The 22884-nt window shown below is 43.8% G+C and overlaps 1 protein-coding gene across 1 annotated transcript; it reads left to right on the top strand.

Annotated features, from left to right (window-relative positions):
• Nucleotides 1-1163: 1163 nt before the first annotated feature.
• Nucleotides 1164-22530, top strand: LOC147893490 (TCP-1/cpn60 chaperonin family protein). Its single transcript, XM_087386084.1, has 11 exons — nucleotides 1164-1300; nucleotides 1408-1464; nucleotides 1579-1644; nucleotides 1806-1917; nucleotides 2067-2195; nucleotides 13823-13894; nucleotides 19862-19977; nucleotides 20054-20130; nucleotides 20245-20730; nucleotides 21678-21993; nucleotides 22113-22530. Exons 1-11 carry the CDS (start codon nucleotides 1289-1291, stop codon nucleotides 22257-22259), a joined length of 1590 nt encoding a protein of 529 aa, XP_087242210.1. The 5' UTR covers nucleotides 1164-1288; the 3' UTR covers nucleotides 22260-22530.
• The last annotated feature ends 354 nt before the right edge of the window (nucleotides 22531-22884 follow it).

Here is a 22884-nt window from a genome sequence, read left to right as displayed (position 1 = left end):
AGGTTTTTCTCTACTCTCTCTCTCTCTCTCTCTCTCTCTCTCTCTCCCCCCTCTCTTCCTCTCTTTCAAACCCCCTTGCTCTCTCTCTTCTTCCCCCTCTCTCTTTGTTTCTCAGTCCAACCTTTTTCTAAAATTTCCCTAACTACCCGATCAGGATGACCATGTGATCGAGAACTATTGCTCGAGCTAACCTGCATCACCAACCCTAGCCCAATGTGATGATTGACACTATTGTGAGACTCAAGCATAAGGATCCTTGAGTAGTGAAGCTTGAGGGTGGCTACACGCTTGTGCTCGCCCATGCCCAACCAAGGGTGTAAGCTTGCATGGTAGCCACTTGGTGCAATGCGATCTGGCACACAAAAAAAGGACCAACCAAGAGCATGCACTCTCCCTCCCCAGAGCTCAAAACTTGCCACGTGACGTGTACATATGGAGCTTGCAGCATAATGATAACCTAAGATGGTGCTTCGCTTTGTGTTGGATAGGTTACAAAGCCCAAGCCTACTGTAACTAAACCCATTTCACTTTTTTGGGTGGCAAGCCAGTTTTATTCAAGCACCTACGGTATTTTTGGGAGAAATACTCTTTCTACCATTAGTCACACACCATACTTCTTGATGATAGCTTTTAAAAGTTTACCAAAAATCTAGATGGGCAGCCAACATACCTCCAAAGATGGCATTCCTAACGTAGACAAGTTATAGTCCTCTTCATCTTTTATTGTTCCCTTGGTGTGTAATGACACACCACCCATGGAGCTTGTGGCTTGGGCAGCCATTGGGCAGTGTGTAATCACCCCGAATCTCCACCACAATTTATGGATATCATCAGTTACTCTCCAACACGGTGTCTATGGCGGGGTTCACACGTCTATCAAAAGGCGATGTAAAGGGCTCCAGTCTGGTTGGCTTCTCTCACACTCTTGAGAACCATTGATGTGACATTTCGTTATAGCTCTCTCTCATTTCCCCTCCATTTCCCTTGGATCAAGGGGAAAACGTCCAAACTAGGCTCCTCCAAGGGAAAAACATTCAAAATAGCCATCCTTATTTTACTGTTTTTCCCTCCATGACATAAGCCCCTTAAGTTAGGGATGGGCCATTCAACATTGCCTCTTGTTGTTGGAAAAACGTATAAATAAACCGAGTCTAAGAATGATCCATTCAACATTGCCTCTTGTTGTTGGAAAAACGTATAAATAGTTGAATGCTCTAGGTTTTTTGGCGCCTATTGTTCTTGGCTTGAATATAGAAGGGTTTGACGCCCTCAGCAATCGCCTTTCGCCATGGCTGTCGGGGTCAGTCATCGTCTTCCTTTCTTTTCGAATGTTTTCACCTCTTGATTGTAGATTTCGCCTACGTTTTCTTCAGGTTCGCTGCCCTAAATAATGCTCTTTCATAGCAGGGAGACAGGTTGTTTAAAGATGAAGCCACCGAAGAAAAAGGCGATCGCGCAAGGATGGTACGCTCTGTCACAAATCTTTCTTGCCATTGTCTCAAAGATCCGTCCATTTCGTTGCTTTGCAAGCTTCTTTGCAACCCGATGCACTGTCTTGACGACTTTTCTCTCTGGCAGGCATCCTTTATTGGTGCCATAGCCATTGCAGATCTCGTGAAGACAACTTTGGGACCGAAAGGAATGGTGAGTGCACGCTTTTCTAGAGGCTTTTCAGTTGCTTGTGGGACTGACTAGCTTTTGTGGAACCTCGTTGTGTAAGTCTTTGCATTAGCTACAAATGCGAGCCACCTTTGTGGTTTTCTTGATCGTGTGGTCTTTTGAACATGCTTTGCAACTGTGAACAGGACAAGATTTTGCAATCCACCGGAAGAGGCCAAAGTGTAACCGTAACTAATGACGGGGCAACAATACTGAAGGCTCTCCACGTGGACAACCCTGCAGCAAGGGTTTTAGTTGGTCTCTACTCTTCTTTGTTCTGTAACCGCTGTCAGATTTTCAAACGAAGCATCGTTTGTATCTTTCATTGGTCACAAATATATATCAGAGGAGTTTAAATGTTGATCAATCTTCCATCGCTTAAAAAGTCCAGCCTTGATTTGCCCCAGATATATCCAAAGTTCAAGATGATGAAGTTGGTGACGGAACAACTTCTGTGGTTGTTTTAGCCGGTGAACTTCTCAGAGAAGCAGAGAAACTAGTAGCAAAAGCGATACATCCCATGACAATCATAGAAGGTAATATTAATTCGTGTTCCAAAGTTTACTTTGCATAGTACCATTTTGCAAGTCGTTTTGGCTTTGAGAAGAGCAACACATTTAAAGCAAATATGGTATAGATGATTTATTTGTACCAGATGTTATTGACTTTCAAGACTTTATGTACAAAGACGCTGGTTTTAGACTGTTGTACAGACAGTGTATGCATTTGTATGGCCAAAGTAGCTGTTGTACGAGCAGGGTCGTTAGCCAATAAATTGGAAGGAACAAAGGTTTGGATGCCAAACAAACTTACCCATGCTCAGTTGAAGCAGAAACAAGGGAAATGGGTTGTTTATCGTGATGGGAGAGCAATTATCAATGAAGTCAAAGTTGAAGTTGTTATATCTACATACAATCTACCTAAAAGTGATGTATGTGAAGTGAAATTTTAGTATGCACTATATGATAGGATTACATCTCTAGGGGGCAATTCTATTTATCGATTATATAGTGGTGATCTCATGATGTACTTCATACTTCGTTTTGGGACTCATAGGTATTTTTAGCCTCTCGCAGACAGTAATGTGTCTATCTATCTATCGTCTGCTATAGCCTTTGCTACCCATGTGGCAACTCTTGTTGTTGCCAAATATTACCGGGTTTGTTGCCCTTGTGTCAGCCACAATGCTGTCCACATGGCAGCCCTTGAGCTGCATTTCTCATGCTCATGTGGTGTCCTCTCTTGTTACTCCCTTTGTTATACAAATATCATGTTGCTATGCTCTTTGAAGGCTTACAGGAAGGACAATGAATCCTCTATTCCAACACACCATGGGCCAACGCAGGATCTCATCCCACACATTCCAAATCGAGGCCGAACACAAGATTGCAGACATGACATTGTAGAAGCTTGGGACTCTACACTTTCTTTGATACATGAGCTAGAGATAGAGGAGCATGCCTTGATGCTATCCCCTAAATATTATGAGATACGTGGGAGATATCACTTTCTTTGTACTCATAGGTGCAAGGGTATGAACAAAGTCATTGACTATCTTGATCAGAGATGCCACACTTTTTGCACATGAGGTCACCCAATTCAGATCCATTCTAGGCTGCACTTGGTTTTCAAGTATGTACTAATTCCTGACCAAAACGACTAGAAAGTGAAAAATGAGAGAAGTAGTGGAAGAGAGAGAGAGAGAGAGAGAGATTACCATCTTTGGGAGGCCTCATGGGCCTATGAGACAAAGTACAATTAACAGAATAGCTCATACAAGCCGTCATGGGTTGAAGCAAAGGGCTCGCTAAGGCCCTTGCTGAGTACTAAGCTAAGCTATTAATCTCTACACTATGCTCGTATAAATGTTGGTTCTCTATGGATGCCCCGCACGGGCACCCGGCTCTCCAAGGCATATTGGAAAAGAATAGAGACAATCCCCAAACAATTTCTCATCGGGAGTTAGGGACCAAAGTACAAAACCCCTTACATATCCTGCCAGTAGAGACAGGGACGATACCTCTCGAAGGGGAAGCAAAGTGCCGGTACATGGTCTACTTGAATAAGCTAATCCCATGAAGGCAATGGAGGCCACAAAAACCACGGGATGACACAGAACTGTGGGGAATACAGACTGCAGAAATCCCTGAGGATATGGAACATATCAAAAATCTGGATATGCAAAAAATTATACATAAATTATGGCAAGACCTAGGTCCGAAAATGGAGTTCTACAAATGGAAAATCAATCCTATGGATAAATATGAAACACGAGAGTACCTCAAGGAGGACATATCAAACAGTATTTAATATGCAGGATAAGGACCAGCTCACAATATAGAGGTGGAAAGGGGTAGATGGACAAGGCTCAAAATTCCAACGGGTGTGAGCTTGCAATAGCTGCCCCTAGAAAATGAAAAGCACATTCCATTGCCGAGCATACAAGCATATCAGGAAAAAATAACAGCGACAATGCTACAAATTCTCAAAGCTCTGATTGAACAACTAGCTAAGCAACTGGGTGGGTGCCTACTTGAGTATCCTGAGAGATTTGAGAGTGTGCTCTCTCCATAAATGTGGGGTTTTGCATTTGTTTTGAAAGCTGTGTAACGCTTTCAGCCCTACTGCTACTCTTCTTTCCACGCACTCATTGCACTCGTAGCTGTGCACAAATTCAAGTCCTAGCTATTTGTATGGTGCAACTTCTTCCAAAGGTTGTTTGAGAACAATTGACAGCTTGTTTCGTGTCCCAAATACTGCCTTTGGCAATGTTTACTTGATTCTCGAGTGTTTGGAGAATGTGCCCCTGCATGCCCTTTTTGTCTTTTGCAAAGAGAACCACGCCATCTACATAGATGAGCAGGATTAAGGCATAACCTACAATTTGGACTCTCTCTCCTTTGTGTGCTCTTCTCATTTAATAACGAATAAATGGAAGTGAGATCATGAGAGGGGTCGGCCTTGCTTTATCCTATGCCGCTGCTTATGATCATCTTTTCCTTGGATCTTGACCTATCTAAAAGAGGCCTTGCTAGTTCGGCTACTGTTTTCTGCAGTATTTCTGTCATGCATCTGTCCATTCTTGGCAAGTATTTTCAAATGTTGCACATGCGCAAGCATAAAACACGCGAGGAGATCTACAGACAATGATCTTTGTAGAAGCTAAGTTTAACCGAAAGCTCATGGGACACTAGCCAACTCTTGTATGTGTGGAGCTCTAAGAGAACCTCTCTAATGACCTAGCTCACCTTATGATAGGCGAGCGCTATACAAAAATGATGGCAATCTATCCAATGATGCTAAGTTAGTGGGGCCAACATAAGGGAAACATCTCTCTCTCTCTCTCTCTCTCTCTCTCTCTCTCGATGTTTCCCTTATGTTGGCCCCACTAACTTAGCATCATTGGATAGATTGCCATCGTTTTTGTATAGCGCTCGCCTATCATAAGGTAAACTAGGTCATTAGAGAGGTTCTCTTAGAGCTCCACACATACAAGAGTTGGCTAGTGTCCCATGAGCTTTCGGTTAAACTTACCTTCTACAAAGATCATTGTTTGTAGATCTCGGAAGAGGGTTTTATTGATCCCTTTGGCTTTACCTGCATCGTCCACTTTACCTTGAGGATCTCGATTAGGCAATTCAAAGTGTCCTCTCAATGACTAGGTATTAAGACAAGATGAGTAGAGGAGAGGCCAAAAAAGAGATGAGCTAAAAAAGATCGGGAGGAGCTCCTTCATGTGCAGCTGCCCGCCACCACCCTGTCGCCATCAGCCAGCCCGTCTGGCCGTGCCCCCCTTGCCCTTCAGGTCGCCCCTTGCCCTTCAGGCCGCCATCCAGGCGGCCTTCAGGTTGCCAGCCAGGCCGCCGCCTTCAGGTCGCCAGCCAGGCCGCCTTTCAGGCCACCAGCCAGGCCGCCAGCCCGTTGCCGCCATTCAGGCTGTTGCTGCTGTCCGCCCCCTTTTCCTTTTGCGCTTCAGGCTGGGCTGCATCAGGGCCCTCTCCGGGGCTGTTGCTGCTCGTGGTTCCAGGGCATTGGCGGAGTTTCTGCTTCAGCATTGAACGGACTGTTTTCAGGCTTGGGTTTGATCCTCATTTTGCTATCCCATGCAGGCTGAAGTTTGGGGCATTCAACCAAGTTCTTGGGGATTGATTAGTGGTTGGTTGCGAGTTCTTGGTGGGTATTTTCTGCAGAGGTAGCTCCTCCCCACAGGACAGCGCAAGCTGAGACAATGGATGGCACTAATGCCACTCCCGTCACCGAACCTGAGGAGATTGAAGTCACAGTTTCTTTTCCTCCCGACATTGTGCAGATGATTGAGGCAGCAGAGGAAGGTTTTCGTTTGACGCATATCATTGGCTTTCTACCCGGTAGAGGCCAATAGTTACGTGATTGGGTGTACACCAATATGGCCTCATGGGTGTCTCAGTTACGGTTTTTCGATTGCTTGGCAGAGGGTACTTTTCTTTTGGCCTTCAGTCTACAGAGCAGGCTCAAAGGGTACTTATGAGCTCTCCGATTCAATTTCAGAGCAGTGTCATCCATTTGTGGCCTTGGCGGAAGCACTTCAGTACTACTTTACCGGGACCGCGACAGGTCTCTTTTTGGATGCTTTTCCTTGGACTTCCTGATGAGGTCAGTTCTTGTCGCAGAGTTGTGGAGCATATGGCTAGTGTGGTAGGTACAGTCATCCCATCAGGTGCTAGACTTTCCTATGCTTAGTCACTTGCTGGTACAGGTGTTACGAGAGTCAGACTCACTTCAAAGTTCCCCCCTCCTCGACCTTTGCCTACTTTGATTTTGTACTTCACAGGAGATTTTTCCATATTCAGCAGAGGGTTTTGTACGAGGGTCTTCTTGATCAGTGTCTTTTTTGTCGGAAGAGAGGTCACTTTATTAGGGATTGCTCCAATCGTCGGCCTCGTTCAGGGACTCCGGATCCATCTCATCCTACGGGTGACCCAGAGCCTACAGTTCAGCCTTCAGGGGTCCCTGAGCTTGCTTCGACTCATTCTGTAGAGCGAGAGGAGACTTCTCCGGGAGAGTCTCCAGTGGACTCAGAGGACTTGGAGTGGTACAACTTTCACGGAGAGCCCGGAGGAGATGGAGACAGAGGGAGAGTTAGCAACACGAGCAGCCCCAAGTACGAGCTTAGAGATGGCAGAGAGTTGAGACACGTGTGCAGGAGACCTCGGAAAGGGGAGATGTAGAGGACCATACACAGGCAGGTCATGACACTGTGCAGGAGATGGTAGCCCAAGGAGTTGAGACACTTGTGCAGGAGACCCTGGAAAGGGGAGATGCGGAAGGCAGGTCATGACACTGTGCAGGAGACTGTAGCTCAGGATTTGATGACTCTTGACACTACTATCCCGAAGGTTCAGATATTTGTTCCTGAGATAGTTATCCAGCAGGAGATTGCTCAGGCTGCTGTTATTGTGATGGATGCCTCTTCCCAGCAGTCGATTAAGAGAGTGGTATTTTACGACGCAGGTCAGAGTCAGAGCTCGTTTTAGGATCTCATGCACTTGTACGAGGTTCCCTCGAGATCTCTCTTCCTCGTCGCACAGTATCTTCCTTTGTTGCTATGCGGAGCGTCCTTTTAGACACCCCTCCCAGTACAGCCTCGTTCTCGCAGCTTTTCACTCTTGGTTGATCTAGATCTTTTGCGAGGGCGGTCACAGATTTCGCTCAGTACCCAGACAGGCGTGAGGATTGGGAGGTCCTAGCAGATGAGATCGAGCGAGATTATCAGTCACCCATGCTGACAGGCACCTTGTCGCAGATTCTTTCTCTTCCTCTCACCTATTCCAAGAGCAGAGTTAGAACGGCTCAGTCCTTTTCAGCTCTTCCGGCTCCTAGACTTGACCCCATGATGGTTGACAAAGATCTGCCCGTTGAGTTTTGGTCCTTCTTGGCTCGAGGGGTTACCACAGAGTCCCTCACTCGATTGGAACTTCTCCCGGTGTTTTGCCGACGGTCAAAGAAGGTAGAGGAGTACTTGGGATCTGTTACTCTTTCTAGAGAGGGGTGCATTCTTCGTTTCTCTGCAGGCAGCTTCCGATCTCGGGGGAGCGAAAGTTGGTCAGCTAAGTTACTTGACAACGAGATTGATAGACAGCTCATGAGCATGACTCTGTTCTCACCGGTTCATTGTATTGTCGGCTCGCAGATTCATTCATGCCCTAGCACTCTCCGACCTAGCTTTGAGGTTCATGGAGATTTTGATGTGCCTAGGAGTGCTGGTTGGTTTGACTTTCAGCTCCTCAGTTCGCGCCAGAGTACTATTCCCTTGGATGGAGCCATTTTACAGGAGTTAGGGCAGATGTGGAGTTTGATTAGAGACCGACTTTGGATTGCGTTGTCAGAGAGAGATTTGTGTTGGTGCCACTGGCACCCTCTCACTTCCATCCGATGTCTAGGTTGTCTATCATTTCATGAAATGTGAGAGGACTGAACGGCCGCAGATTTACCTCAGATGCAGATGGTCGTAGATCGGGTGTTCCTAGATTGCAGTTGCTTTGGGACTCCCTTCGGTTTATTTCCTCAGGGTCCCCTTCAGACATTGTGCTTATCGAGGAGCATAAGCTCTCCAAGGACAGGACTGACAGATGCAGATCCTTACTCAGAGGATAGAGTCGGACATATTGGAGCTCAGCGGATGGCACGAGGAAAGGAGTTTGCATTTCAGTTTTAGCCAGGTGGGCCTCAGAGATCACCCAAGAGGGTACACTAGTGGAAAGCAGGGCATGTTATGTTATTCTTCAGATTGAGAGCACAGCAGTTGGTGTTCTCAATGTGTACGCTCCCACGGATCCAACCCACAGACGTGCTTTTTGGAGACAGCTCAGAGAGTCCCTTCCTTAGGCCGACACCTAGATTGTTGGAGGAGATTTCAACATGGTTGAATTCTCTGAAGACAAGTCGGGCCAGATAGAGGGTAGTCTTTTTGACAGGGAGAGAGTGGAGTGGGATAGTTTTGTTTTGCACGCTGGACTTCAAGATGCAGCTCGATTGGACGACTTTCGTCACTAAGTTGATAGTCTTCAGTTCTCTTGGTTCGGGGTTTTCCATGGCTCTCTTTCTTTGGTCAGACTTGACAGGTTTTATGTTGGCTAATGGGGCCAGGCTAGAGGAGGACCGATTGGGATCCGCCCGGGTTATGTTTTATCTGACCATGCTTCAGTCCTATTGCAGATTCTTTCTATCTCTCGTTTGGAGAGCACAGGCTCTGTGAGAGTTCCGGACTTTGTTTTTCAAGATGCAGAGTTCATGGAACGGTTGAGAGAGGCTTGGTTGGCAGAGGACACTCTTGTGGATCAGGGCTGGTTGATGTGGGTAGAGAGAGCTTTGGCTAGAGTCAGCATGGCCTGCCAGTTGAGGGCAAAAGAGGAGAAGGAAAAGCTCAGAATCAGAGATTGGAACGCAAGAGCGGAGGTATCCAGACTTCAGAGATTGATTCAGAGTTTTTCTCATTCTCTTTTCATCAGAGGGTAGCTTTCGGAGGCTCAGGAGAGACTAGAGGAGATTCAGGGCAGGAGGGCCCAGTTCAGGTTTTACTCCCAGCAGACGTTTTGGATCCAGAAGGGAGATAGATACTCTAGAGAGTTTTCAGGGCAGTGGGTTAGAGATACTCTTTGGACAGCCTTCGTAGACTTGTGGATGAGGCCGGGTATCTTCAGACGGACCCTCACCGTCTTGTTGAGATCACTTCCGATTTCTACTCCACTCTTTACAGTGCCGATCCAATCACCGAGATGATCAGAGCCAGAGAGGAGATTTGGAGCCATGTCCCCCAAATGGTCTCAGACAGGATGGGTCATGTTTTGGATAGCCTAATATCACTCGTCGAGATCACGGACGCGTTACATGAGCTGCCCATAGATAGATGTTTGGGGGAGGACGGTTTGTCGCCACTTCTTTTCAGAGCTCTTTGGGATACGATTGGGCCTCATCTACTCTTTGTCTTTTCAGAGGGTCTCGATACAAGATCTTTGGGCGAGACATTATGCACAGGTTTGATTTGTCTCATCTCGAAAGGGGGAGACAAGATTGTCCTACGTAATTGGAGACCCATTATACTTCTAGGGACAGCCTACAAGATCCTAGCGAAGGCCTTGGCTCTTCGCTTAAAGCCTTTGCTGCCAGATATCATCAGAGCTACTCAGATAGGATTTGTCCAAGATCGGAGTATCTTGAATAACATCTTTACCTTTTGGGAGGCCACTCATTGGGTGCAAGAGAGTCGGTAGGAGATTGCAATTCTTCTTCTCGATTTTGAGAAGGCTTATGACAGGGTGGATTGGGGTTTCTTGGAGGGCACTATGAGGAGGCTAGGCTTCAGTGATAGATGGATTTCTTGGGTCTCCTCACTTTACTCTCACTCTTCTAGCAGGATGGTGGTCTGTGGAGGCAGAGGACCGGCTTTTCAGCTATCCAGATCAGTACGACAGGGATGTCCGCTTGCACCTTACCTTTTTCTTTTCGTAGCGGAGGCTATGGGATACTTTATACAGGCTACCAGTCATGGCACTTTCGGCCTTCATCTGCCTATTCGGCAGGAGCAGGAGCTTCTGGACACTGAGTTTGTTGATGACACATCATTGACAATCAAAGGAGATGCATATAGTCTTGCTACAGCTGCAGACTCAATTGACAAGTTCTGCCTAGCCTCAGGGAGACTTGTCAATTGGAACAAATCAAAAGGCATCTGGACTGGAGCTCAGAAGGATACCCCAGCATGGGGAGGAGACAGAGGCTTTGTGTGGATACCCAGAGGTACCTCCACGAGATATCTAGGCTTTCAAGTTGGCATTGAGGTGTCCCCGATGCAACAATTTGACCCAGTTCTTGAGAGTATTCGGAGGAAGCTAGCCTACTGGAGTATGGCTAGACTTTCTTTGGTCGGAAGAGCGCTGGTACTCAACCAGGTTCTACTTGCGACTATGTGGTACGTTGCGTCATGTTGGTGCTTTCATGCTAACTCGATTCGCCAGGTGAGGAGATTGCTTCGGAACTTTCTGTGGAGTGGTGGTGATGGTTGTGAGGACACTAGGGCCAGAGTTTCATGGGATACTATCATTTACCCTTCTTGCAGGGAGGACTTGGGGTTCTTGATCCGGAGATGCAAAGCAGAGCCCTTTTAGTCAAACTTCTTGTTAGAGGTTTGACTTCAGGAGATCAGTCGTGGAAGCAGTTCCTACTGCATGGGATTCATCAGTGCACCCTCAGAGCAACAGGCCAGTGGATAGGTAGAGTCAATTGGATCTTTCTGGCGGACCAGCATTCTCAGCCTTCCTCACCATTGGTGAAAAGGCTTATTCAGATCTGGGATCTTTTTTGACAGCACCTCATCAAAGCAGTTCTTTCCTTGAGAGAGGAAATTGCCTGACAGTCACTTTACCATAACCCCCTGGTTCGGTATCAGGGATCTTTCCTTGGTACAGAACTTAGGACTCCCTTGGCCAGATGGCATGCTCAGGGGGTTGTGACAGTTGGAGATTGGTTCAGGGAAGGTGTGGAGATGTCAGAGGAGGTGATCAGAGATAGATACGGGCCACTTCGACAGATTGTTGTTATCAGATTATTGATCATGAGAGCTATTCCTCAGTAGTGGAGGAATATACTCACAGATCCTGTCTATGTTCACCCCATCTCTACTTGGTCAGGTTATTTTAGTGAGGCTGGGCTATGCATCGGAGTTCGTTTAGGACCGGCACCGTTTATCTATTTTGAGGCGGACTCCTCTCACAGACTGTATCCCACTCAGCCCCTGGATCAGTAGGAGCTCCTTTCGCAGAGAGTCAGGGTCATTGGTTGCCTGGGTAAGGAATGGGCCACAGATCCTTCTAGGTTGATCATTGCAGAGGATACTAGATGGAGACTTTGGATTTTTTAGGGTCGACCTCTTGCGGAGCTTGATTGGGACTCAGGTGAGTGGGCATGGCGTGCTTTGGTGGCAGACGATCGTCCTCTTTCCTTTTTTCAGTACATGACAAGGGTAGGTTACAGGCTTCAGCAGAGGACAGATCGGTAGACCCTCCTTGTGTATGCGTTGTCAGCTTGCAGAGGAATCTAGCAAGCATTGTTTATGGAGCTGCCCCAGCTCTAGAGTGGTTTGGACAGGTATCTTCAGGTTGTTCTCATATGTTACATCCGAGTCTTTTCTCATGACATGGGGCACTGTCCTTTGGGGGAGAGGATCTGGAGCCTTTACTTTCTTTGAGTCAGAGCCAGGAGACCACGGTTTCTTCATGCAGCGTCGCCAGAGACGGGGTCCCACAGAGGCCAGCATCATGGAGCCACAAGATTTGCTTTTGGTACATGTATCAGCTTAGGATTCCTTGCCTACTTCAGCTGCAAGGTCAGCTTGGGAGGTCATTTTCAGCATTACCCTATGGCGGATATGGTGTTTGCGATGTTCTTTTGTCCTTGGGAGCCATTTATGCACGGAGGCTAACACTCGCGCTTCCATTTGGGCGGAGATTATTTTCACTCTCAGGAGTCAGTGGGAGCGGTGTACAGGCACCTCTTTGGCAGCTCGTGGGAGACTTATATCCTTTGTGAGGACATGGGACTGCTCCTTGTTTTTTTATTTGACCCCTTTTGGGATGTCGTGGCATTTTAGTCTATCACCATGGCTTTTCTGCCACATTGTTAAGGCTAGGGATAGAGTACTTTCTCTCCCGCCTGTTGTATGATTTGTTTTGAATGGAATATATCACTCTTTTATTTTAAAAAGATGAGTAGAGGATATCTCATGTGAGAGACGGATGGGCATCTTGTGCAACATGCAAGAGATTGAGTCAAGGAAGAAGTTGGCATTTCAGATGCTTTGTATATTGTGAGATACAACGACACCGTCATTACTTGTTCAGAAGTCTCATTTGGACCACACTCACTTTTCTTGGCCCATTTTGATTAGCAATGCGTTGGGTGACCTTCCTACATGAGGCCCAAGGACATAGGGATTTACTTCTTCGAGCGCAGAGTTGAGACCAAGAGTGCTCCATTGGAGCCAAGTCAGAGGCCAATCACAATTTTCTTCTAGTTAGGAGATCCTCACTAGAAGTCTCAAGAAACACCGTGCAATTGGGATCTAGAGCATGATATGAGAAGTCATAGTTTGACCCACATTGACTTGACGACATGAGTGATGGTGGTGTTGGTCAGATCGTGAACTACCTCTTGAAGACCATATAAGAGGAAAACGGGACCCAAGAAGGCAGCGTTCTTTTGATTTTGACTTCTCTCTTGACGATGCGACCATTGTCAATTGAGATCATTTTGTCTATTCTCATCTAGTCAGTGGATTTGGTCCCCCAGATAGCATACAAAGTTTGGCTACCTAGGTGGGTAGTTGATCGATTGATTGCGTTGTAGGGATCCCTAATGGCCCATGGCTCTCATGAGGACAACTATGCTAAGCTATGTATGCCCTGCCATAGAGACATCGCAATATACTCCTCTACTTGTTCTTCTCACTTCATACATCAGCCTTGGGAGTGGATGCTTGCTTTAGCTTTATTGTATTTGGTCTCATAGACCCTTTGGTCTTTTCAAGACTTTAGTAAACTTTCTTTCTTTTCACCTCACAAGCCAAAGCTTTTTAAAGAACTCTTTTAAGGTCTTCACAAAATCTTACAAGTTTTACCTCACTTGACAATTAGTTCAGGATGAGGGAATGCAGTTTTATGAGATTTATATACAAGCCATTTAATGACTAACACAACACATTAAGGATCAATATGCACGTGTTCACTACCAGTAAAGCATTGATTTTTAAGACTCATGTAGATTTTGCAAATTCGTGCAAAAGCAAGAGCTTGATTCACATGCAAACTTGTAGCATGGTCCCTATGTACTAGTGAGAAAAGTAGCTCTCAGGCAATCAATTTTGTCATCTTTGTGAAAAGGTCATGGAATCTCTATCATGCTAGAGAATATGACAATTCTGTTGTATGCTAGGTATGCATAATCGATTACATGGAAGGTCATGGTTTTCTTTTGTGAAGTAGAATTGCTACATGTCATGTCAATGCATTTCTCTCATTTTCATTCCAATCATTTAACTACAAGTTGTCAAAACCATCCTTGTCATATATTTGGGCCTTTGGGCAAAGTCTTATCAATATACTTACCTTTGAAGCTCCATTGACACATGTAGGGTACAGAATGGCTGTTGAGTGTGCACGTGGTGTTCTTGAGCAACGAGTACGAGATAACAAGGCAGATTCAGGTAAAGTTTACAAATCATCAAAGTGCTCACTTTCTTTTTTCCATTTGATCAATTTCATTGGGAATCTAATGTTTTGATTATGGAGGTTTATTGCATTTGTAAAGGTTTTAACCTCATGTTTATTGTGGAATATGTAACATCCCTACATACCAAGCCTTTCATCCTAAGTTTGTTTTACGTATCAATAAAATTGCACCAAAATATTGAAAACCCATCAATATTAATTTCATGTTAAGTCTACTATAGTGCACATGCTACATTTAACTTTTTCTTTAAGGTAGCTTGCACAAGTTTATAGTAGTGCATGTGATACTTTTTGAGCATGTACAATATCCTATACTAAGCATAATGAATTTGTTACTTGAGAAGGTGAAAATCCGTGAAGGTTGGGGCACATGTCATTAGTCTTTGCGTATGCTTGATTGCTATGTTCAACTCGTATCTTTTGCATGTTTACTAGGAGTTAATGACTTTAAAGTTTCTTTGGGCAAATGTGTTGCTTTACTATTGCATCTTGTTTGTGGTTGCCCTTTTCCATCTTTTGTCTCAATTGTTGGAGGTGTGACTTAAAAAGTTTTAGTTGTGTGCAATGGTGTCTATTTGAATTTGCACACATGCACCCTTTAGGATAGATGTGCACTTGTATACATACTCATGCACTCTCCCGACACTCATGTGGTATGAGAGTAATTGTTTTTTCTAATTCAACTGAAAGGTGTATTGGAATATGTAAGGATTCATCAAAGAGTGGTGTAATATGTAAGGATTCATCAAAGAGTGGTGTATATTATCGTAGCACTTGGTGAAGGGTTCCCTCATGGGAAGATGCCCTCATTTCTTGGTGATAGGTGGCCAATGTTCTCACCCAATGCATGCATAGAGGTTGCTTAAAAATCTTCTTTAGGTTTAGAAGTTGTTTGCATCAATAAATGACAATAACTTGAGAGTATGCTGTGTCGAATATCCTATGAATGCCTCACATATGACTTAAACATCTTTCATATGGATAAATACGGAGTGATTACTTTTTGCACAAGTAAGAGTGCCTTTTCTCTAAATTTGGCAATGCCATGCAAAGCTACAGTTCTACCTTGGTGGACAAAGCTGAGTAATAAGGCCTTCAAATCCATGCTGATTTTACCCAAAGTTTTTAACCAATCCCACAAAGCTGAGTAATAAGGCCTTCAAATCCATGCTGATTTTACCCAAAGTTTTTAACCAATCGCAGCCCAAGACAACATCTATTGGGCCCTACCAGCAAATTCATAATCCTCAAAGAGCTTGATCCTTGCATCTTGGCAACAAAATTACTGACCAAATGTTGTCCATTTGCCACCTCTACTCTCAGCCCATGATCAATCTCAGTAGCAATCAATCATACCTTCTGTAAGGTCTTAGAATTGATGAATCTATGAGCACTACTGCTGTCCATAAGCATGTGAACAATCCTACCATTATTTGCCCTTTCAATCTGATAAGTTTTAACACTTTTGGCACCCCTCAAGGCATGAAAAGAGATAGCATAAATTGTTAGTTGTGCATCCCAATCGATCTCCTCCTCGTCCACGAGAGCATTTCCATTTGCATCCTCTCGCGCATGAAAAGGCATAGCAACCTGATACCAATGGTAAGGCAGATTTGGAGGAAGGGGGATAGAGTAGCAAAAAGTATAGAGAGATGGGGGGAGAAGAGGGAGGAAAGGGAGAGATGCCTTATGGGTTGACTAATGCACCTGCCACCTTTCAGGTGTTGATGAACAAGATATTGCAGCCACTTCTTTTCGGATGCGTGTTGGTTTTCTTTGATGATATCCTCATTTGCAGCAAGGATAGACATGAGCACATTAAGCATGTGAAGTAGATGTTGGAAATTTTGAGGATGCATCAGCTTTATGCAGAAGCCAGCAAATGCACTTTTATGGCAAAGGAGGTTGAGTACCGGGGGCATATTGTGAGCAAACATGGCATTCAGGTGGATCCTGCAAAGGTGAAATGCATCAAAGATTGGCCACAGCCACAAAATTTCCACTTGTTGGTATGTCTTGATTTTTTGCGTTTGTTCTTTCATTGTGGAGATAGATGCCAGTGGCAAAGGATTGGGGGCTGTTTTGAGGCAGGAACACGGGGCAATAGCCTTTGAAAGCAAGAAGTTTGATGCCAAAGAACTCAATTACCATTTTTACGATTAGGAGATGTTGGCTATCTTGCATGCTTTCAAGAAATGGCACCACTATTTGTACGGGAGTAAAATTATGGTGAAAACATATCATAGGATACTTAGATAAGCAGAAGACCTGGTTGGTTGCAGTCCAATCCTATGATTTTGACATTGAGTAAAGAAAAGGAAAGGAAAATATGGTTGCAAATGCCGTATATAGGATGTGGGGTTGCAATTTGTCTGCTATCTCTACCATATATCAGGAGTGGATTCATGGCATTTCAGATTTGCAGAAGCCTTCTAGTCAGGGTCTTCACAGAAATTCAAATTGCATAATGGGTTGTGGTGCCAGGATAGGATTTATTTAGTGCTGGACTCAAAATATAGACAGCTGATTTTGCAAGAAATGCACTCCTCTCCCATGATTGGACATACCGTTGTCACTAAAACATATGAAAGAATCAAGCATAGCTTTGCCCTTCACCTCCGGAGTGCTGACAGAAACTCAGTACGAAGACTTTGTATAAATGGATGCTCAAGTATGTGTGGGTGTGTGGATTTGTATGTGTGAGAGCACACTTTTATACTATAGTCTACACCCACTGTTGGGCGCTGATGACGTCAGTGGGGATGTCATAGTAGCTAGTCCTTGCTATGTGTGATGGAGTTTATGGTTTTCAATCTTATGAGTGACTCTCGTGAGATTGAAACTACACTATGTTGTGTTTTTAGAGGATGAGTTTGGGAATGTTCTTGGATTCATCTAGGTATATGCTTCTGTCGTATTAGCGGACATGCAAATTTCACCTTGTGAAGTTTTCGTCCAAGTTGCGGCATGTTGGTATTGCGATAATTCTTTCTATCTTAAATGGTGCGTTGCCCTATCAGCTAGATTTAGATTTAGATGCTCGTTTTGGAGAGACTAAAATGAAATCGTTTAGACTTCACAAGTAGTTGTAGCTTGAATGAAGAGATTTGGACTACTTTTTGATTAGCCTTCTCCTTTAGTGCTAGCCTTCATCATGGCTGAGTTTGCCCTTCACCTCCGGAGTGCCGATAGAAACTCAGTACGAAGACTTTGTATAAATGAATGCTCAAGTATGTGTGGGTGTGGATTTGTATGTGTGAGAGCATACTTTTATACTATAGTCTACACCCACTGTTGGGCGCTGATGACGTCAGTGGGGATGTCATAGTAGCTAGTCCCTCCTATGCGTGATGGAGTTTATGGTTTTCAATCTTATGAGTGACTCTCGTGAGATTGAAACTGCACTATGTTGTGTTTTTAGAGGATGAGTTTGGGAATGTTCTTGGATTCATCTAGGTATATAGCTTTACCCAAGAAGGCCTGTGGAGGGATGTGGTTAAATATGCGGCTGAATGCTTGCCTTGCCAATAGAATAAGGCGGACAACGAATTACCTGTAGGTCTCTTGCAGCCATTACCAATTTTAGAGGGCCAATGGACGCACATAGCAATGGATTTCATCACAGGATTGCGTTCTACAGAGAGGGGATGGGACAGCATCTTTGTTGTGGTGGATAGAGCCCGTTTCATACCCACTAAGACCCGGTATTCAGCTTCACAGGTTGCTTGGCAATTCATTGAGCATGTCTTTAAGCATCATGGTTTCCCTCAGGAAATTGTTAGGTAACTTTTGGTAGGAGTTATTTACAGCAGTGGCTATGTTACTCACACCTAGCAATGCTTACGATCATGAAACTGATGGACAGTCGAAAAGGGTGAACAAATGGATGGAGGAATATTTGAGGCACTTTTGTCATGATACTTAAAAGTCTTGGGATAAATGGTTGGCACTTGCTGAATTTTGCTACAACACCAAGCATCTCTCCATTGGCATGAGCTCGTTTGAGGCAATGTACGGATGCAAGGTCGGGATGCCTTCTTCAATTGCTGACATGGCTTTAAGAAATCAGCAAGCATGGAATGACTTGGAGAGGATGGATGCCCTTCTGTAGTTGGCAAAAAAGAATATGCAGGATGCCCAAGCCAAGCAAAAGAAATATGCGGATGAACGTAGGAGATATTTGTCTTTCAAAGAGGGAGATTATGTGCATTTGTGTCTCCATAAGAACCGTTATGCCTCGTTGAAAGGTAATGCGAACACAAAGCTTGTTCATAGGTATTACGGTCCTTATAGGATCATCTGCAAGTTTGGAGAGGTAGCATATCATTTGGAGCTATCTAGTATCTCCAAGATCCATGATGTTTTCCATGTGTCTTTGTTGATGTTCCAAAGCGCATCGTGGGTTTCAGAGACCATGTACTTTGCAACAAGGTCTACATAGAGTATCTTATCAAGTGGCGGGGACTCCCTGAGGATGAGAATTCATGGCAGCCAGAAAGCATTGTCCAGGACCACCCCTATCTTCTACCGAGCTGATTAGTAGTTGCTGTTTCTGCATTCTTTTCGACAGCCACTCTGTGAAATTTTGAGGGCAAAATTCTATGGGAAGGGATGGCTGTAATGAAGGGTAAAAAGGGGCAATTTAGAGGGCCTCTAGAGGCCTCTTAGGTGGAAAATGTGGAGGGACTATATAAGTCCCCATCCACCCCTATTTGTACACTTTTGGTTTGACATCTAATCCTATCTACTCTCCCACCTCCTTCCTGCTGCCTACTCGCTCTCCTCCCTACTCTCTCACTATCTCTCTCTACCCCTCATCCTTCCTTATTCTCCCCCTTTCCCCTCTCCTCCCCCCATCTCTCTCCCTTCTGCTATTCTATCCCCCTTCCTCCAAATCTGCCCTACCCCCTTTTCTACAACCGAGTTTAACCAAAAGCTCAATAGGTGCTAACAAAGTCATGTATGTGCGGAGCGGCAATAGATCCTCTCTGATGACTTGGTTCACCTCATGGTGGGTGAGCGGAATGGCTGGAACCTCAAGGCTAGTTTGTTGCAAACCATTTGCGTGGTCGAGTATACCAGCTCCTCAGCTCCCCCTCTGTGCGAGAGAGAGAGAGAGAGAGAGAGAGAGAGAGAGAGAGAGATCATGTACTATATACATTCCAGTGACAGTCATTTACAAGATGCACAAACTTGCTCCTCTAAAAGAATTACAAGCAACAAGTACTAATATTTGAGAAGCGATCTCCTATTAGTGCTTCCTGTTATTTCTCCTAGAGCTTCTTGTAAGTCTTTGGAACCAGACATACTTTCCGGGAGGACTCGGCCTTGCAGCAATATAGTGAGGGGGATGTCTTATGTTAGTGCTTCCTGTTATTTCTGTCCAAAGGGCGTATACTTGTCATGTGGTCTATTTGGACAGAAATAACAATACTCCTGTTATTTCTGTCCAAAACAATGCAGCAATAAACCTGCAAAAACAATGCAGCAATAGAGTGTGGGGGATGGGCTTTCTTGCGTTCTAGCATTCAGACCCAGTTGTTTTTGTTCATCCCTGTCAAGGTCTTCCCAATCAGATAAACTTTGCAGGACTCTTTTCAATTGCAACAATCTAATGTGGGGGGTAGCTTTCCTATGTCTAGCTACATTGCATATTCAGGCATTGTTGTTTTTGTTCGTCCCTGCTAGAAAATGTAACACATTCTGCCATAGTAATGTAAGTAGTGACACATAGCTGGGGTGCCAAGTAACAGGTTTTAGCTTTCAAGCTCAAGTCACACAAAATCATTGGTAGTTTGTGTCAGAAGTTTTATTCTATCTCATCTTTTGCTGATAAGTTTTATTGCAACATATTTGATTTTTATGGGGTGGAAACTTCCTATGTGACTTTGTTCCTAAAATTGTTTCAATATCTGTAGAGCTAATAATCTGTGTTTTTGCAGAAAAATTTCGAACAGATTTGCTTAATATTGCAATGACCACACTCAGCTCCAAGATTCTATCACAAGATAAAATTCATTTTGCGAACCTTGCAGTTGATGCTGTACTTCGACTCAAGGTAATTATTGTGCAATAGAGCTTTACATTTGGCTTTTAAAATGACATGGTGTTGATAGTCGTGATAGCTGCTACAGGGTACTGGCAATCTGGAATCCATACAGATAATAAAAAAGGCAGGGGGGTCTCTTAAAGACTCTTTTTTAGACGAAGGGTAAGAGCTTTTTGGTTATATATATAGTGTTTTTACTCTATTAGTGTCCCAACGGGGAATTTTTTAATTTCTGTAACAAGCTCAGAGAGGCCATATTTAAACATGTTTTTGCAGGTTTATTTTAGACAAGAAGATAGGAATTGGTCAGCCCAAGCGTATAGAAAATGCAAATATTTTAGTTGCTAACACAGCCATGGACACAGACAAGATAAAGATCTATGGCGCTCGTGTGAGAGTTGATTCAATGTCCAAGATAGGAGAGATTGAAGCAGCAGAGAAGGAAAAAATGAGGAGCAAAGTTCAGAAAATCATAGCCCATGGAATTAACTGCTTTGTGAATAGGCAGCTGATATATAATTTTCCAGAGGAGCTTTTTGCTGATGCAGGGATTTTAGCTATTGAGCATGCTGACTTTGATGGCATAGAACGTCTAGCCTTAGTCACAGGCGGTGAAATTGCATCCACTTTTGACAATCCTGAAAGTGTAAAGCTGGGTCATTGCAAGCTGATTGAAGAGATAATGATTGGGGAAGACAAATTGATACATTTCTCAGGAGTTGAATTAGGCCAGGCCTGCACAATTGTCCTGAGAGGAGCGAGGTATGCTACAAGCTCACGACTATTTTGTTTGTAGGCTACTTGTATTATATGTTCAAGCAGGAAAGCATGTGCTTGCAGCTCTTGACTTTATCTTTTAAAATGCATTTAAACTCGTCTGAATCTCCCAGGTATAGATTTATCTTTTGCTTAATTTATTTTCTTACTTGTTTCTCGTGTAAGAATAAGTAGTCTCATTCAATAATGGTATCAGACCTTTCCCATGGGTTTCTGAACAAGTCTTGAAAATGTTGATGATTCCAGAAACTAGAAGCTGTCTATTGAAAGTCAGTTGAAATGTTTTAATGTTAATTGGTATCATGGGAACTAGCGTCCTGATTATTTCTTCATGCTATTCTCAAGTACGTACATTGTAATGAGGTTCAGAAGGCAAGGTCTTAAATCTTAGGGATTTTACCTTATCTATTCTTCCTTTTCTCTCCCATTGCATGGCATGGTATGATGCTTGCTTTCTTGAATTCTATTTTCAAGTTTTTGATCAAAATGAGGTCTATTTATGATATTCTTTCATTCTGCCCTTATGGAATTCTATGATTTAGAGGGATTGTCTATCTTCCAATTTTATGGTTGTATGTTACGTGGAATCCATTTGCTTTGCCTGCATGAGTTAGCAATGACTACTGGAGGGATTTAAGACTCTTCTTGGATAAATTAGGAAATCATTTGAGGTCTAAAAACTGTCTAATGTTCATAGAACATTCATATTTGAGGAGCTGTTAAAAGGTCTGTAGCTCTGGTCTTAAGGTCTTAGACCATAGACACTTGGAGATTGACTCGTCATCATTTTTTCCCTGGCCAGCATGTTTGAATTTAAAGCATAGAGTCCTTATTTCTGATATTTTGATTGGTTTTAGATTCTCTCTTTCATGAATGCCGATGTGGGCAGGTGAGGGTTTCTGAGATATTGGTGGTACTTTTTTTGTTTGCAGTACGCACGTGTTGGATGAGGCAGAGCGATCATTGCATGATGCTTTGTGTGTCCTTTCACAAACTGTTGCAGACAGCCGTGTTCTCTTAGGAGGAGGTTGGCCTGAAATGCTTATGGCTCATCAAGTGGATGAGCTGGCTAGGAAGACTCCTGGAAAGAAATCCCTTGCCATTGAATCTTTCTCGGCAGCCCTCAGGGCCATACCCACAATTATTGCAGATAATGCTGGACTTGACAGTGCTGACCTTGTTGCACAGCTCAGAGCTGAGCATTATAAAGAGGACAGCACTGCGGGGATAGACGTAATTACAGGAGCTGTAAGTTTCTTGAAAAGTCATCATTAATTTTTTTTTCCTTGGTTACAATTATGCTATTTTAAAGCGTGGTTTGAAATGAGTAATGCCCTAAATTGTTGTATTATAAAAATTTGATGCAGGTTGGTAACATGGAAAAGCTTGGTATCTTTGAAGCATTCAAAGTGAAGCAGGCTGTCTTACTTTCTGCTACAGAAGCTGCAGAAATGATTTTAAGAGTCGATGAGATTATAAAATGTGCTCCTAGACAGAGAGAGGACAGAATGTAAGGCATGTAACTGTCCTATTTGCGGATTTTAGGGCTAACCAGCAATTTGAAGATGTCCTCTGACATTCTTCTTCCAAGGACTTCACAAAATTGAGTATACCATATCACATAACCCTGCAGGCATCTGAAGGGCTGTTTTTTGTTGCCTTTTGGTTTCAAAATTCAAAGTTACAGTTATTGGAGTATGTTATAGTCCGATTTACCTTTGGAGGTGGTTTTGTAATGGTGAAGGTCAGCAATTTTCTTTTTTTTAGTCCAAAATGGCAGCTTAAGCTTCGCTACTAATGAGAAAGTGTTTCTTTGCTTACCCCCCCCGCCACACACATATTTTTGGTGAAGTCTATTTATATTTATTTTACAAGAAGCATGGAACATCCAACTACAACATCAGAAGATAGCATTGTACAACAAATACAGAGGATAATTTAGATGATGAGCACTCAGACAATCAAAGATCGATTGCATAGAGATGTTCTAAAGAAATGGTACTTGCTAGATGTGGATCACTAAGTATTCTTATGGTTTTATCTTACTAAGTATTCTTATGGTTTTATCTTTCCATAGTGTCCAAAGTGTTCAATAATTGTCTATGGGGGACATAATAATGTATCCCAAATAGTTAGAAA

The sequence above is a fragment of the Dipteris shenzhenensis genome, chromosome 15, assembly GCF_047967505.1.
Source record: "Dipteris shenzhenensis isolate YYH24624 ecotype China chromosome 15, Dip_SZ_1.0, whole genome shotgun sequence".
Lineage (NCBI taxonomy): Eukaryota > Viridiplantae > Streptophyta > Polypodiopsida > Gleicheniales > Dipteridaceae > Dipteris > Dipteris shenzhenensis.
The sequence above is the reverse complement of the archived record's forward strand: the minus strand, read 5'-3'. Positions and strand labels throughout refer to the sequence as shown.